General features: G+C 42.0%; 1 protein-coding gene across 1 annotated transcript in view; it reads left to right on the top strand.

Moving 5' to 3' along the window:
• The first annotated feature begins 3,514 nt into the window (after positions 1-3,514).
• Slc9c2 (solute carrier family 9 member C2 (putative)) overlaps positions 3,515-16,808 on the top strand; it is a 66,663-nt gene continuing 53,369 nt past the window's right edge. Inside the window, exons 1-6 of the mRNA XM_050130658.1 lie at positions 3,515-3,972; positions 5,663-5,840; positions 7,969-8,069; positions 10,884-11,012; positions 12,191-12,356; positions 16,195-16,311. Coding sequence (XP_049986615.1) covers positions 5,705-5,840; positions 7,969-8,069; positions 10,884-11,012; positions 12,191-12,356; positions 16,195-16,311 — 649 coding nt within the window. The 5' untranslated portion in view covers positions 3,515-3,972; positions 5,663-5,704. The remainder of the gene's footprint in view (positions 3,973-5,662; positions 5,841-7,968; positions 8,070-10,883; positions 11,013-12,190; positions 12,357-16,194; positions 16,312-16,808) is intronic.

Consider the following 16,808-nt stretch of genomic DNA (forward strand, 5'->3'; position numbering starts at 1 on the left):
TAGGCCCTCGCTGTCAGAAACTCTCAGAATTGAATTCTGATTCTTGGTGGGACAACTGTTTTTCTTCACCCCATGACTGTCCCGCTCTCCTGTATTTTAGAGATCTAACCCTTCCTTCCTTCTTTAAGGGGCACTTCTGTTGCCAGAGCCTCATTCTGTGCTCAGTGTAACTATTAACATGCTTGTCTCGCCATGTGGATGAGCAATGATCTTTTTGAAAGACTGTTTTTTTTTGCTCTTTGTCATACCTAAAGAGCTTGTAAAATAGTAAGTCATTAACTAAAAGTTGAATTGACTCACCTTACTCCCCGTACCTGACATTACCTAGTATTCCTAGAACTCATTACATCTCCATTCATTTATAGAGCCTGATTGCATTATAGAAATGATAGCAACTTATCTTATGCTGTGTCGGTGCCCTATTGCAATACCACCCCCCCAACAGACAAGCCATATCCACATCGAACATTGCGGTCTATGTCCACCTTCCCTCAGCTTTGTATTTCTTGAACTGTCATCTTGATTGTCATGGCCTAGTGATTTCCAAGAGGTTCTTGGATCTTATTTTAGAGATTCCTTTGATGTGGGGCTCTGAACACTTGTTTATATCTGTGGATCTATAACTTCTGTTTTGCGAGAGACGATATCAGTTATTACCTATTGTTGCACTGACTTATAGCTAGATTGATAGATTTCAATGCACTTACGCTGTGAGTTTGATGTTATTTCATTAGCTGCATGGTGTCTTCTGAACTTGCATAGGGTAGTCATGTTTTTAAAAGCTCCTGTTAACCATTCAGGAATGCCTCCACAGTATTCGAAAGGTAGTCAAAGGCGGATTCAGTGCTGCAATCAGTTCTAGATGGTAGTTCTTTAGGTTGATGTTTCGTTGATCATAAAAAATGTAAAAATATAAAGGTAGGATATTAATATAACATTATTAAAATAGCAAGTTCTGTCCCTTATCAAAAGATGTAACAAAAGATGTTTTAACAGCAAAAAAAAAAAAAAAATAGGAGAAAGAAAACAAGGAAGCCATTTAGTAACACTCGCCAGGCCATGTTCTCTTGGTCACGGCATTGAGACCATCTTAGTGTAAATGTGTCCCCAAATCTCACTTTTGAGATCTTTTCGCTCTGTGAGCATTTCCCATTCAGCAGAAGCACTGATGCTAATCTATCTGCGAGACACCCTGAGCATTCACTGCTGGCAGAAGGAGATCTGTTTTGGGCCCTTTTAATGTGTACTTTCCAGGACACTCTGTGCACACCGGCACTGGCGTCATTGGGAAGAGGCCACGTGTCCTTCTTTGTTGCTGTTATCTTCATTCTAAGCCACACTTAGGCTTAGATGATACATAGGACTTTATGTGAGATTTACTTTTCTCATTTTACCACAGATGATAAAACTTTAGCATACACCAGTACGGTTGTAGCATCTAATCTTTGACAACTACTGCACTCAACCAGTGGAGGCCGACTGATTTATTTTAGCAGAAAACCCCATGTTGTAAAAGGCTGACGGTTACCCAGTATTTGTCTAATATGCAGCGGATTATACTGTCCAAGATCGCCTAGTCTCCCATTTCACATACTCCTCTCGCTGTGTGGTCCTGTCATTCCTAGTGTGGAAATAGGAATCTCTGAGCTGTCTTGAATCTGGGGAGCCCGTGACTATAGTTGAAAGTGATTCTGTGTCTTTTCCAACGCTATGTCATAAGAGGTGATGTGGCTTCTGCCTCAATCTCTTAAGATACCAGTAACCTTAGAAACCGGCCAGTGAGGAGACCAACAAGGAAAGGTCTCTCAAAGGTTCTCAAGCTTGCAGCTCTGACTCCTCTCCATCCATCTAACCGCTGCTGCCAGCCTGCCTGACTAGGGGTGAAGTCATCTTGAAAGTGGATTCTCCAATCAAGCCACTATTGGATGCTGTATGGAGTGGAGGCAACCTTCTCTGCTGATTCCTCCCAGAATCACGGACTTCTGAGACAAATAAATGTTTCGTTTTAAGTCATCCAGTTTTGTATTTATTGGTTACACAGTAAAATATAACACACACGTTGAAACTCAGAAATGTCAGGTGACATAACAAAGCCTAGAATTTGTGGCTTTGGTTTTGAAAGTGGATGGTGGGGGGAAGCTGCAAAAGTCTAGCGGGGAGCATGTGACAGCCTCCAGGACTGAAGTACAGCCCGATCAGAAGCCTTCAGATCCTCTGTGAGGCCACTAGAGGGGGCTAATGAGAAAGGGGCATGTCCCTGCAGGCTAGAGAAAAAGGCTCTTGTTATGAGGCCACAGGAAGGTTTTTTATTTTTTTTTAATGATGTTAAATAATGGCCCAAAGATTCAGTGAATATGTCCCAACTTGGTCCCAGTGCCACCTCGCCTTTTCTAAAGTGTGAGGGGAAGGCTCTGAGCTGAAGAAAGGAACGCACCAACTTTCAAGTAAATAAATGTGCCAGTAGCTACTGGGTTTGAAATCGAAGTTACTCTTCATTTTCCAGCCTTTCTAGGTGACAAAAGTTATTAACCCAAGAAGTGATTTCTGGGAAAAGATAAAACCCAGGGCAGAACTACAGGGGCATCTGTTAAGAAATCAGAAACACCTCAGATGGTACCTCGGGGTTCTCAGATAATTGGGCGCTTTTCCCTTGAGTGTCCTGGGATGGTCACCACGGCTCTTCCCAGATGGTGATGGAACTGCCACGTCCATTCCCTTTCTCAGCAGTGGCATATGCCAGCACAAGGACCTGTCTGACCCACTTTTCTGCAGTCCCATGTCCACCCCTGACCAAATCAACTTATTGGCAGATGGAAAACTATGAGTGACACATCTGTATTCCAGGCCTGCCTCAGTCACACAGCAGAGTCTGTTGTCAGAAGACACGAGGGGAAAACACGCTTCAGCCTCTGGGCTCTCCAGGGCTATCAACACCTGCTTCTGCTGGCTTTGCTCAGAATGGTGAAATAGAAAATGTATTTATTATTTTGAGACAGGGTTTCTCTGTGTATCCCTGGCTGTCCTGGAACTTGTTCTGTAGACCAGGCTGACCTCGAACTTGGAGATCTGCCTGGACACTGCTTTCCAAGTGAAAAATATAAATTTATTATTGCTTTTGCAAAGGTTCTTCACGAGGGTGGTTATAATGAAGAGTAGCTCCGTCATCCCTGCAGCTTACTTAGGTGCTGTCTGACTTTCAGAACCATGTCTAAGCCAGAGTTCAATATAAATTTTGTCCAAGTTTCTTGAGGTATGTGGACTTGGAGAACCTGAGTCTTGAAACTTAAAACTACAAGAGTTGTAGTTACAAGGTTTGGGAGAACCAAGAGAGCTTTGGGGCAGGGGAATCACAACAGGGAAATGGGAGCTAAACCCAGCAGGGAAGGGCATTGTTTAAAATGACCCGAGGCAGTGCAGCCCCAGAGCCAAGTGAGAACCAGCAATGGAAAGTGAAAGTGGAAGTGAGGGCTAGCCTGGTGAGGTGAGCATCAGGTGAGGGAAATGGTCCCGCAGCTTAAGAAAAACACACATCGATACAAAGAAAGTTGCAGAGATCATTTTAGGGTGGTGTGGATGTATTAGTTATAATTCGGGGGCAGATATAGAACTTCTGACTGAAATTCAGTCTCTAAGAATCGAGACATCCTTCAGAGCTTCTTCACCACAGAAGTGATGCAGATGACGGACGGATTCAGCCAGCTTCCTGTGTGATGCTCCCCTTGGAGCACACACAGCAACCTTGATTAGTAAGGAGCAGGAAGAAAAAGAGTTCCCTGCACACAGTGTAACTCCTCCATGGCAGCAAACTGCAAGTTGATGATTAGCGTTCACCCAAGAAATATTTAACAGTGTTTGTTTGTAGCGATTTAGTGGGTGACATTGTCCCTTCAAGTGAAGAACTGAAATTCAGTGATGAGTTGAATGGAGAAAAATGAGGACGTTCGTAAACAGAAGAGGAAGAAAAGGAAAATGGTAAATAAGAACGAATCGGGGTCTGGGTAGGGGAAGAAGTCTAAAGGGACCAGAAGGGTGATGGGTGGGTAAGATGGATACAACATGAAGGCAGAAAGTGGGGAGTAGGGATGTGGGAGGATAGTGAGAGGCACAAATGTGAGCAATATACATGTGTACTAAGATGTTACAATGAACCCCATTATTTTGTATGCCAGCTAAGAGCTAATTTCAGAAATGAGCGAGAAGGCAGTAGTGTTGAAGGGGATCAGGGCTGAACTGGAAAGAATTAGCATAAGAAAAACATCACGTGTGTTTTTAAAACCCCAGAGGTTCTGTCTATGTGGCTATCTTTGACCCTTTCTTCTGTTATGTCAGGCAAAGGAAATCAGTTAAAAACAGTTGTTGGTGTAGACTACAGTGTGGCCATTAAATGCATGCTTCTCTGCAACTCAATAACTCCTTTGGGATTGGAGGTGGGAATCATGAGTGCAGCCAATCAGAACAAAAGCAGGTTGGCAAGAAACCAATGGGAGGGCAGCATGGAAACAGCTTTGGCTTTGGTATCAGTTGGTGGTACTGGCCCTGGCAAACAGAGGCAGAGCTGAGCAGAACTGAGCCCTGTTCTTTGGGATTTTGAAAGGCTACCGTTTGATGTCAACTCTGAGCCATTTTAGGCTTGGAAGAACACACCTCTGGGAAAGAACTTGATTTTAAGGTCATTCACATGGGGATGAGGGCTTGAGGAGAAGGACCCAACGAGCTGCTTGAGGGTTGGGAGTAACTTAAAGATGTAGTGACCATTTCCTTCTTTACTTTAGAATCCTTGTGAGTGATAGCAAATGAGTATAAAATGGGGCTATTCTTGAGACAACTTCAGGAATCTTCAGGGGCTCTTAGATTAAGGCTAGCTATAAGGGAAAACAGACGAAGCCAAGTCCTTCTCAGGACTGTCAGGTCATTTATGCAGGCTATGTCTTACACAGGACACCAATTCAGTGGGGGCCATTAGGAACGGTATCCTGCCGGTTGTTGATATGACAAGCCACCTGCCTGTGGTCAGGCTTCATGGCCTGGAGCAAGAGCTGCCTTTTCTACCTCAGTCAGACTTCACACAATCAAACCTCAACCTCCGTCTTTTCAGTTTTTTTTTAAAAATATCGTTTATCCTTGTCTTCCCTCCCAACTTTAGCTGATGAGATGCCACTTACATTGCCTCTCATTTGCTGAGAGAGGAGCAATACGTTTTGAAGCTGAAGTAGCCAAGTGGCATTCCAGAGTGGCTTGTACTCACCGAGAACGAGGAGCTTGGGTTTGTCCTTGCTCCTTCCCCCTCAGAGAGTTCACTCGCCAGTGTTTATGGTGAACCTGTCTTGTGCTGCGAACCATGTTTACGGCCTTAATGAAAGTCAAAGACTCAGTCTTGGCCTTTGAGAGACTTACAGCTCCAAGCAAGCACATGATCAAGTCACCACAAAAAGAGTCCAGTCCAGTCCCGATCCACTCCTTCCCATGTGTAGGTAGCATGACGATGCAGGAACACAAACGCTGCTGCTAGTTCCCCGTAAATATCCCTGGAGCATGAAGGCGAGTGAGGACATAAATGTGCTCATTTCTGAGTGTGCTACCCCCTCAGTATGTGGAACGTGAATAAACTGAACCCCAGTAGGACTCATGCCTCTTCCCCCTCTTTTTTCCCCCCATTTTACAGCAGGGTCGTCTGCCATAAGTGCAATTTACTTCTGGAAAAGCAATGCCAAACAACAGTTTTTCTTTCTGGGCAGCAAAAGATGACAACAAGCCCGACCTGCTCTGTGGGAGGCCAGCCGATTACTTTGTGGTCCAGAAGCATTTTACAATTATCATAAGTGCCATTATTGTTTTGGGAGGTAAGTCGTCATGCGGGACTCCTCTGTCATTAGAGACTTTTCTCACCATAGCAGGAGGTCACAGCTACGTTACAAGAGCAGCCAAGGAAACCTTAAGCTGATGGTGGAGACTGTCAGGCCAGCTTCATTCAGTTTCTAAGGAGCACTTGTGTATAGCCCTTTATTCAGTAACACTAGCTGGACACGGGAAGGGGGTGGTGCATTAAAGAGACCGAGGCAGTCCTTGACATTACGGAACTTTCTCATGGGGGAGACAGGCATACAAATAACCAAGAGGCAATGTGTTGAGTGTTGACATAAAGATATTGCCAGGATTCTCTACTAATAAGGAGGAAGGAGATCCCGATGCTGCCTGCATGACCAGGCTGACCCCGATAAAACATCTGAAATGAGGGGAGACCGGTTGGCAAACAGACAAAGAGGACACAATTTGCATAGTTGATATCATATTATGGCTTTAAAAAAAGCATCTCATTTTATTATAGGTGTAGGAACGTTTTGCCTGCACACACGTCTATGTACCATGTGCATGCCGTGCCTACAGAGGCCAGAAGAGAGCAGTAGAGTCCCTAAAACTATGTAGTTATGGCTGTTTGTGAGTTGCCAAGGATGCTAGTGCTGGGAACCGAACCTGGGTCCTCTGGAAGATCAGCAAGTATTCTTAACCACTGAGCAATCCCTCCAGCCCCTATTTTGGCTTTTGATGGGATTTTTCTTTACTCCACCCACTTTTCCTGCCTAGAAGAAAATTGGAGAGAGTTTGTAAACAAAGGCCTCCTAAATATTGATTAAGCATCCAGCAGGTATAGCGAATAGTATTCCTACATGAATACCAGATGAAGTAGCCTACTCAATAACACAGGTGCCTTATTCCACAGTTAACTCCTGTGATGAAAGTTTCTAGGTCTCTGTAAAAGAATATTTACTTAGGAAAAACACCACCTGCTCCAAAACCTTTTCTGGAGTCAGAAGGATCATCTAGGACCAAATAATGAGACAAATATGTACAAAGAGCATCTTCATTTTAGTGTTTATTAGGGAGTGAATTGCTTTGTCTAGAGATTTTAATATAATATCTAAGGACTTTGTTTCCTTTGGTACCCACAATGGCCTGGTGACCGTGAGCTTTGCTGACCCTAGATACACTCTGAGGATGTAACGGTTAGGTGGCTAGCATCAAGGGCATTGCAGAAACAGCGGTAATACCATCGCTCTACCTGAACTTAAGCATAAGAAGTATTCAATAATTATTTACTGATTTGGTTCAACTTCAAGCTGGGAGGCAGGATGCAAGAAGCTGAACTGTCAGTGGGTCTTGCTTTATGCACAGATGCATAGGATTATAGTCTGTCTTCTGTCTCTAGGGGAAAGAACAGACAGAATAGGCTTACAGGCAGCAAGACAGTGACAAGTGTCTCATGACTTGTCCTGTGAAGAAGGTGTTCCTTGTGCCACAGTCAGTTTCACGTATCTCTGTCTTCCAGTATATGTATTTTAAGCACAGGATGAATGCTTGTTAGCATAAAATGAAGTATATGGATACTAAGTCCAGCCTTTTGATTAATTGTCACCAACAAACCCATTGGTAAGATGCCTACAGAGCGACCCTAACACGTTTCTGCACAAGCAAGTGTAAGGCTTGTGAAACCTCAATATTTTCCATATTATTCTGTGAGGGATGCCTAATTATGTGTATCTTACACTTAACAAATTGTATTTGTGGGTCATCCAGGTGATTTCAGAGGTTAAAAGCACTTCCCACACAAGCCTGTCTACCTGAGTTCAATCCCCAGAACCCACATAAGGTGGAGGGCGAGAACCGGTTCAACAAGTGTGTGCGCAGAGAGTGAGAATTTCCTAAACCCAAATAGCATTTGTAATAATTATTAACTATTCATACACACTATGACTCAGAAGTTGAAAATTAAATAACTAGACTAACAGCTAATTACATCATGTTGAAAATATAAATAATCATTTTTCTCTTTCAATAAGGTTTATTTTTAATTGACATGCAATATATATATAGTTATAGGTTACAGTACAACTTGACATAGGCATACAATGCATAATGATCAAATAGGATAATTACCATTTTGAAATTATAACTTGTATTTTTATTTTTTAGGGTTTTCAAAGATGATTTTAAAGAATTCCGAGGTCTTTGCCTTGATGGTTCTCTCTGTGTCAGGATTTGTGACAGGGCAACTGGCTTACCATTTTGTCGAGGTACTGTACACCTACTAAGTTATACTAAGTTTCAGGTCAAGCACCTCAAACAAGACCCACTCCAAATGTGTAAGTTTTTCCTCTTCTGCAGTCCTGGGACTCAAACCCAGGGCTTCATGCATGCCAGACAGTTGTATCCACCGTGTGGGTGTTGGGAACTCCACCTGGTCCTTAGCAAGAGCAGCAAGTGCTCTTAACCATTAAGCCATCCTGCCAGCCCCTGCAGCAGTTATTTCATGATAAAGCATGATTGCCCCTTCCTCTCAGATCAGATATGAAGCACGCATTATACACAATATAGTCACAAGAAAATATTCCTCCATTTCTTAAAACTTATTAGTGCCTGGCCTTAACAGCGATGCAATGTACATTAACAGGTTGTCTCCATTCAATGTTTTATCTTTTGGGATGGAAATAACACCTGCAGCACCTTTCTCTAGGTCTGCAGAAGCCTGTCACCCTCCTGAAGTTCCTCTGCTCCCACGAGCCAACACCATTTGAGTGCCTACCGTGTGCTGTACCCATTTTTAAGTGTTCTATACTCAACTCATGAATCCTTGAGTTTAATTCATTCATTCTTGCAGGAACTCGATGGCAGTAAACTCTCCAGCTGCTCTACGGATGGAGGCACAGAGAAATTAGACAATGCAGTTGTTAGATTGGAACATTTACAGCACTCCCACAACTGTTGTGTTTTTTTTTTTTTATTACTTATGTGCACCTTCCATCATCCATGCCTTATATAACTGATTTTACCACCATCTAAACATCAGATTTCTCTGCTGACTAACTGGAATGTTTTTTTTTTTTCAATTCCAAGCAGATAACTGCAAAGCCACAAATATCCGTGTGAGAACATATAATAGATATATTAAAATAAATATCTAATAGCTTAATATTTTTTCTTGGAATTTCATTGGATTATCTCAGGTAACATCAATGGTAAGGGATATAATATCATTTTTGGAAGTACCACTTTTAGGTTTTAAGTCATGTTCATGTAACATATTTCAGGAAAGAGTGGAAAAGGAAGGGCTGGCGAGATGACTCAGTGGTTAAGAGCACTTGTTACTCTTGCAGAGGATCTGGGTTTGGTTCCCAGCACACACGCATAACAGCTCATAACCCTCTATAATTTTAGTTTTAGGGAATTTGACACCCAACCCTGGCCTCCTGGGCCACTGTATGTATGTACACAAATGTAGCAAAAACATTCATATACATAAAAATAAAACAAACAAACAAATGAACCAACAATTTTCCAGAAGGAGGAAAATGGTTTTCGGCTCATGGTTTCATGATTTTCAGTGGTTTGTTGTTTGGCTCCATGGCTATGGTATGTGGGAAGATGGATCATCATCATGGCAGAAAGAGCTAAAAAGGCCGGAGTCAGGACAGTATACACCCTAGAATGCCACACCTGTGACTTTCTTCCTTCCTTCCTTTCTTTCTTTCTTTCTTTCTTTCTTTCTTTCTTTCTTTCTTTCTTTCTTTCTTTCTTTCTTTCTTATTTTTTTTTTTTTTGGTTTTTCGAGACAGGGTTTCTCTGTGGTTTTGGAGCCTGTCCTGGAACTAGCTCTGTAGACCAGGCTACAGAACTCACAGAGATCCGCCTGCCTCTGCCTCCCAAGGGATTAAAGGCGTGCACCACGACCGCCCGGCTGTGACTTTCTTTCTTTCTTTTTTTTTTTTTGCCAAGACACCTATTTATTTTATTTTATAGTTTTATATGTGGGGGTGTCTTGCCTACACGTATGTATGTATATTACTTGCCTTACTTGTTCCTGTGGATGCCAGAAGAGGGGGTTGGGTCTCTTGGAACTAGAATTACAGGCAGTGGTGAGCTGTCATGTGGGTACTGAGAATTGAAGCCAGGTCCTCTGGAAGAGCAGCCAGTGCTCTTAACTGGTGAGCCATCTCTAGCCCCTACTCTTATTGATTTTAAAAACTATTGTTCTTCTCAGCCTTTAAACTGTTATTGAGAATTATTAAATGCTGCCACCAAGGAGTGCTCTTAAGTGAAGGTGGCAGACATTAGAAAAACACCACTTTAATTTGTTGGATTATGTAGATTTAAAAATTGTTTTACTAGCACCTATACAAGACAATGGGCTTCATTATGATATTTTCACAATTATATAAAATACTCTGCATCATGTCATTATTCACCTGCATTGCACATTCCATAAGCCTCTTTTCCTATTCCTCATAGGCTAGTTCCTATTTTTTCTTTTTTTAAATCAAGACATTACTTTACTAGAGCTTGACTGAGTAAAACTGAGATGAGCTGAATCTGGCACTGCCATCAGCCCCTTCCTTATTCTTGTTTGAATCACTGTCCTTCTAAGCCCACTTCTTACACAGTTCAGGGACAGTAAACAGCCACTTGTAATACCTGTCATGATTGCTGTGGATTTTTTTAAAACATATTTTTATTAATTCTCTGGGGATCTCACAACAAGCACCTAATTCCACTCATTTTCATTTATTTATTTATTTATTTATTTATTTATTTATTTATTTATTTAAGATTTCTGTCTCTTCCCCACCGCCGCCTCCTCTTTCCCTCCCCCTCCCCCAATGTGACTTTCATGCAGCGTCCAAATCCTAAAAGCCCAAGGATGTAATTAGCATCCTCATGAGCCAAACACCTCTCAATAGCGCCACCTGCTGGAACAAAGTCCTCAAAACACGAATCTTTTGGGGGGGGGTGACGGTGGGGGTGACGGTGGGGGGGTGGTGGTGGGGCGGAGGGGCACATTTTAAAACCACCACAAGCAACAGACTAATTTTTTCATGCATTTGTTCCTTTAGGTGCACCAAATTGTCTACCCTCTTCTAAAAACACCAAGTTTTTCACTTTATTGTTATTTTTTACCTTTAATTGTATTTGTGGCTGCTTTGGACGTGGACTTTTATATAGTCAAGAACGTGTTATGGCAGGTAAGAAAACACTTTAAATTAGTGCTCTGTAGAACCACTAATTTAAAAGAGTTGAGGGGCAGGCTGTGTGTGTGTGGGGGGAGGGTGGTGGTGGTGGTGGAATTAGTGTTTGCTGAGGGACTGCTACATTGGGATCTGAGTAAACAACAAGTCAGATTTGCCCACAAGCCAACAGAAGCTCAGAAATCACAAGAGGGTCTGGAAATATTTGGGTCTGGGTGCTGGTCCTAACCTGGTTTCATCATGACGGTATCTTCTTTTAATTGCTGGGACTGTATTTATTATTTCTCCTTTTCTGTAATTACACTCCTTTCACGATTTTATTTGTGTTTTCCGAGAACATTTTCCCCATTTTAGTTTAATTCTGTTCTTTCTAGCATATTGAATTAAAATTAGTTGATTTGTGGCATTTTAATGGTATTTTGCATATTCAATGTTTATTTTTCCCCTTTTACCCAATCTCATGTTTTGATGTTTCGTGTTTCATTATTATTCAATTCTAACTTTTAAATGCTTTTTTTTGGGGGGGGTACATTCATTCTCTTTTTAGTTATTTAGCCTTGGCTGGGCTGGAACTTGCTATGTAGAGCAGGCTGGCCTTGAATTTACATTCTGCCTGTTAGGCTTAAGGGCATGTAACCATGTCTACAGGGTGTGAATCTGGGATGTATTGATTTAGAGTCCTCTGGGTATACCTTTGGGCCCCCCAAACTCTATACAATTCTATGCCAATTAAAATAATAAAGTAATGGCTAGGAACATGGCTCAGTAGTTAAGACACTGACTGTCTTCCAGAGGACTTGTGTTTGGTTCCCAGCACCGGCATGGCAGCTCACAACCATCTGTAACATCATTTCCAAGGGATCTGATGCCCTTTTCTGGCCTCCCTGGGCACCAGGCAGGCAGGTTGTACACATGCTACTGATATACAAATAGGTAGGACACATAACATTAAAAAAAAAAAAGGAAGGAAGGAAGAAAAAAGAAGTTAAAAAGAATATAATGGTGAATATGACCAAAATACATCGTATGCATGCAAAGAATAAATAAAATTTTACATTATTAAAAATAATAAAGTAACAAATATCTGTACCCCAGGATATGGTTTTTCATTGCGGGTAAATGTAGTCTTGTTATATTTGGGTAGATGTGACGCTGTGTGATGAACTGGTTCACAGGTTTTGCTGACGGGAGTGATTAGCTTTGGGATAGCATTTGTCACCATTGCGTATGTGGTTCTGAAATTCAACGAAGACTCGTGGGATCTGCAGTGCTGTTTACTCTTCACCATCACGCTGTGCATAATAGACCCTCTCCATTCCGTCAACTCGCTAAAAACGATTGGTACGTCGGTTCCTTTCTCTCGCTTCACAGATGTGAGGATACCTTGTTATTCCCCCATATCAGGTTCGGTTTTCTCACCTGGCAGAAGTGAGGATACATTGTTTCTTTTGGACTCTGGTGTATTCTTCAGAGTAGGGATTAGTGCTTTATTTTCTCAAGGACAGATGACTGATTTAAAGGCAATGCAGATAAGACAGTCCCTGGAGACAAACCTAAATATTAATCCAGTCACAGTTTCTGAGTAAGCTGGTATTTACCCTGTCATTCCGAGGTCACGTGGAAGCATTCCATTACTTCACATCCAGAATGAAAACTGGAAAACAGATTCCTCTTAAAAAAATAGATATGCTACTTTAGGAATAACAATAATGATGATGATGGCGATAGCAACTCAGCTACATATTTTTTTTCAGGGTAATTTTTTTATTGCAGATCTCTTTAAATATTGGCCAGCTACATATTTTAAATTATTGTTGTTTCAAAACCCCAAGGTAAAAGAACATTAACAGGTCCAGTTGTCTCTGTAATCATGATGATGATAATATGTCACTTATTGTGATCAGTTTGGGTTTTTAATTCAATGGTTTATATTAAGTAGTTGCTTTTATTTATCTTCTTTCTTGAGACAGGGTTTTACTATGTAGCATTGGCTTACCCAAAGGTCACTATATAAACCAGGCTGGCTTTGAACTCAGAGATCCACCTGCCTCTGCCTCCTGAGTGTAGCCTATCAGCTGCTTTTAAAATACATGGGTGTATAGGAAAGCAAACTATATATATNATAATTAAAAAACAATGAAGGAAGGCAAGTGAGCAAGCCAGGGGGATCAAGCAGCAAGTAGCACTTCTCCACAGCCTCTGTCTCGGTTCCTGCTTCTGGGTTCCTGCCCTGTTTGAGTTCATGCCCCGACTTCCCTCAATGATGGAAGCCAAGTGAGCCCTTTCCTACCCTAGTTGCTGGTGGTTGTGGTGTTTATCACAGCAAGAGAAACCAGACCAGGGCAGGAGCTTTAAATCAATGCGTGTTTACACATGACAAACACGACAAGTCAGGCTTTCCCTTCGTCTGTTTTTAAAAAAGAGGGCCTAGAAACCAAGGCCCTATTGTATGTTAGACAATAACTCTACCCCTTAGCTATATCTCCAGCCCAGTTTGGTCCAGTTTAGTTTTGGAGATCTGTTTTATTGGTATACCACTGGACATGGGCAATACAAAAGACTCAATCAAAACTTCTAGAGACACAGACTCTGCAAAGAAAGGGCCAATGAACTTGAAGACACAGCAATGGGGACAATCCAGAAGGACTGTGAAAACAGACTGGGAAAAACCAAGCTTTGATATGCTGTGGGACAAACACCGGCGACCCAATATATGACTCCCCAAAGGTGGCAGAGAAGGGACATATGTTTGTATGAATAATAAATTAAAAAAAAACCTCTTCATTTGGTGAAAACTCAAAGGTTCAAATATCTCCAAAAAATTTTCCCAAGTCCAAGAAAAACAAAATCATTCCATGGGAAATCAAAATAAAATCCTTGAAAATCAATGATTTGATTTCCCTGAACATCAGTCAGAGAGAGAAACCTCCTCAGAAACACAGGGTGCAACCCAAAGACAGCACAGCAACATTTTTTAGAGCCTTAGAAGAAAACTACTGTCGGGTTAGACTCGGTATCTTAAAGTAAAGATGAAATAGAGGCTTTCTCAAATACGTGGAGGCTGAATGGATTTCTCATTCACTAACTTGTACCATATAAAATGTGAAAAGAAGCCTCCAGGAAGAAATAGAATTGTATCAGGTGGAAGTTTGGACGTGGAATCTGACCTACCCAAGCCCCTGGCAACTACTAATGTACTTTTTTTGCCTGAGGGTTTGTCTGCTCTGAACATGGTTTAAATCAAACCATGCAGTGTAGTGGGCCTTCATTGCTCGTGGTCTGTCCCAAGACCCTCAGCGCTTGTCTGAAACTACGGATAGGATGGAGTCCTAGATATACGGTTATTCGCATCTATGATAAGACTTACTGGATAAGTTAGCCTCATTAAGGTAACAGCAATGCGTAATAACTAACCAGTAGAATTATCACAATATATTGTAATTAATTTCTTAAAAACTTATGCGTTGTTTATTTCTGCAATTTTTTATTTTCTGTTTTGGGACCACGGCTGACCTCAAAGGACTGAAGCAACAGAGTAAGACCACAGACAGGCCAGGCTGTTGTACACGGCTTTCGTGTCTGACATCTTTCACTTATAAGGTTCCCAGGGTTCACTGTGCTGTGATTGGATTAGCATTCCTTTCTGTGGAGGAATAATGTCCAGCTAGAGGGGTGTACCCCCCGGCATTTCTGCACCCGTTAGCTGATTAACACGAAACTGTTGTGAATAATATTGAACATTCATATGCAAACAACCATGTATATGTTATTGCTAGGTTATAGTTTACAACTTTCTTCCTTCCTTTCTTCTTTTTCTTCTCTCTCTCTCTCTCTCTCTCTCTCTCTCTCTCTCTCTCTCTCTCTCTCTTTTAGAGCCAGGCAGACACAGTGGTTTCCCTATAATCCCAGTGTGGGGAGAACAGAGACTATGAATCCCTGGAACAAGCTGGCATGCCAGACTAGCTGGAACAGAGAGCTCTGGGATCAGTGAGAGACCTTGCCTCTAAATATGAGGGGACAGTCATTGAGGCAGATGGTTATCATCAACCTCAGGCTTCTCACATGTGTGTCCATGTGCACAGGTGTGAATACGTATAGGCAACCAGACACATGCATATGCAAGCATAAAGTAAAAGGAAATGAGAAAATATCAGAGGCAGTGGGCATCTAAAGGTCAGCTTTACTTGCCAACTTTCACACTCTGGAGTCACCTGGGAAGAGAGTATCAATGTGGAATTGTCTAATAAAGTTGGTCTGTAGGCATGTGTGTGTGTGTGATTGTCTTGATTACGAATTAATCGATATAGCAAAAACCAGGTCACTGAGGGTGCTACCATTTCCTAGGCAGGGGATATTGGACTGTGCAAGTGTACATAAGTACTCCATACATTAGTATAGAGAGGTGGCTGAGTACGAGGAAGTGTGCATGCATTGGTTTTGATAGTGTGTGTGATGTGACTGGGTGTTCTAAATTCCCGATGTCTTGACTTCCCTGCCATGATGGACTATAACCTGGAGCTATGAACTAGAATAAACCTTTTGTCCTATAAGTTGCTTTTTGTCAGGATATTTTTCTTTTTATTATTATTTTATTATTATTATTATTAAAAATTTCCACCTCCTCCCCTTCTCCCATTTCCCTCCTCCTCTCTCCCCTCCCCCCCTCTCCAGTCCAAAGAGCAGTCAGGGTTCCCTGCTCTGTGGGAAGTCCAAGGTCCTCCCCCCTCCATCCAGGTCTAGGAAGGTGAGCATCCAAACAGACTAGGCTCCCACGGAGCCAGTACATGCAGTAGGATCAAAACCCAGTGCCATTGTCCTTGGCTTCTCAGTCAGCCCTCATTGTCCGCCACGTTCAGAGAGTCTGGTTTGCTCACATGCTCCATCAGTTCCAGTCCAGCTGGCCTTGGTGAGCTTGTCAGGATGTTTTTTATCACAGCAACAGAAACAAAACCACGACAGGGTGATACAAGGGTTGCTTCTGTTGTGTTCCTTTGCAGCTGAAGAGCCAGAAGGCTTAGCACGAAAATGAAGAGTGTTGCTTGTGATTGTTTCACGGGCGCATGCCAGTTATGACCGCCTGCTTTCTGTGTTTCCCCCAGCATGTACTCGCTCTTCCCTGTTCTCTATGCAGGAGCACCACTGCACCACACTAAACTCTCTTTCTTGTTCTCCTCCCCAGGCATTTCTAAGATGTACACGGACATTATCAGAGGAGAGTCGTTGATCATTTGTAGCTTCACATGCATTTTCTTTGGAATTTTCCGGGGCCATACAACTAACGTTTCCATGTTCAGGGGTAAGAGCATCGTGGTTTGTCTGTATGTTCTCTAAAATCATTCGTATTGAAATGAAAGTGCGTTCGTCTTTGCATCTTTCTCTATACATTGCTCTGGGGCCAGTTAAAATGGTAAGTTAGATAACAAGAAAATAACTACCACCTTTGTACTTTAGTGATCACTTAAAACACAAAGTATACATTGTATGATAAGCAAAATGCAAACAAGACTATATGGGAGAGCTGGAGAGAGAAAAGGGAAGGGGAAATGATATAATTTTATAATCTCAAAGAATAAAAAAGTAATTCAGACAATAGTAATGAAACCCCTCACTTCCCTCCCCTAGCATGCCTGCACACGTACACCACTACATCACTTGGCTCAGGGTGTCTCTTGAGCTAGGATCACTATGTTTCTCAGTGGACGGAAAGAGTTGACTTGGTCATAGATTTGATGCTGAAAACTTGATTCCTATAGTATTGATAGAACAACCCTAAGAACGAAAAGAGCTGGGTTT

The sequence above is a fragment of the Alexandromys fortis genome, unplaced genomic scaffold (genome assembly GCF_014885135.2).
Source record: "Alexandromys fortis isolate MF-2015 unplaced genomic scaffold, M_Fortis_MF-2015_v1.1 scaffold_346, whole genome shotgun sequence".
Taxonomy (NCBI): Eukaryota; Metazoa; Chordata; class Mammalia; order Rodentia; family Cricetidae; genus Alexandromys; species Alexandromys fortis.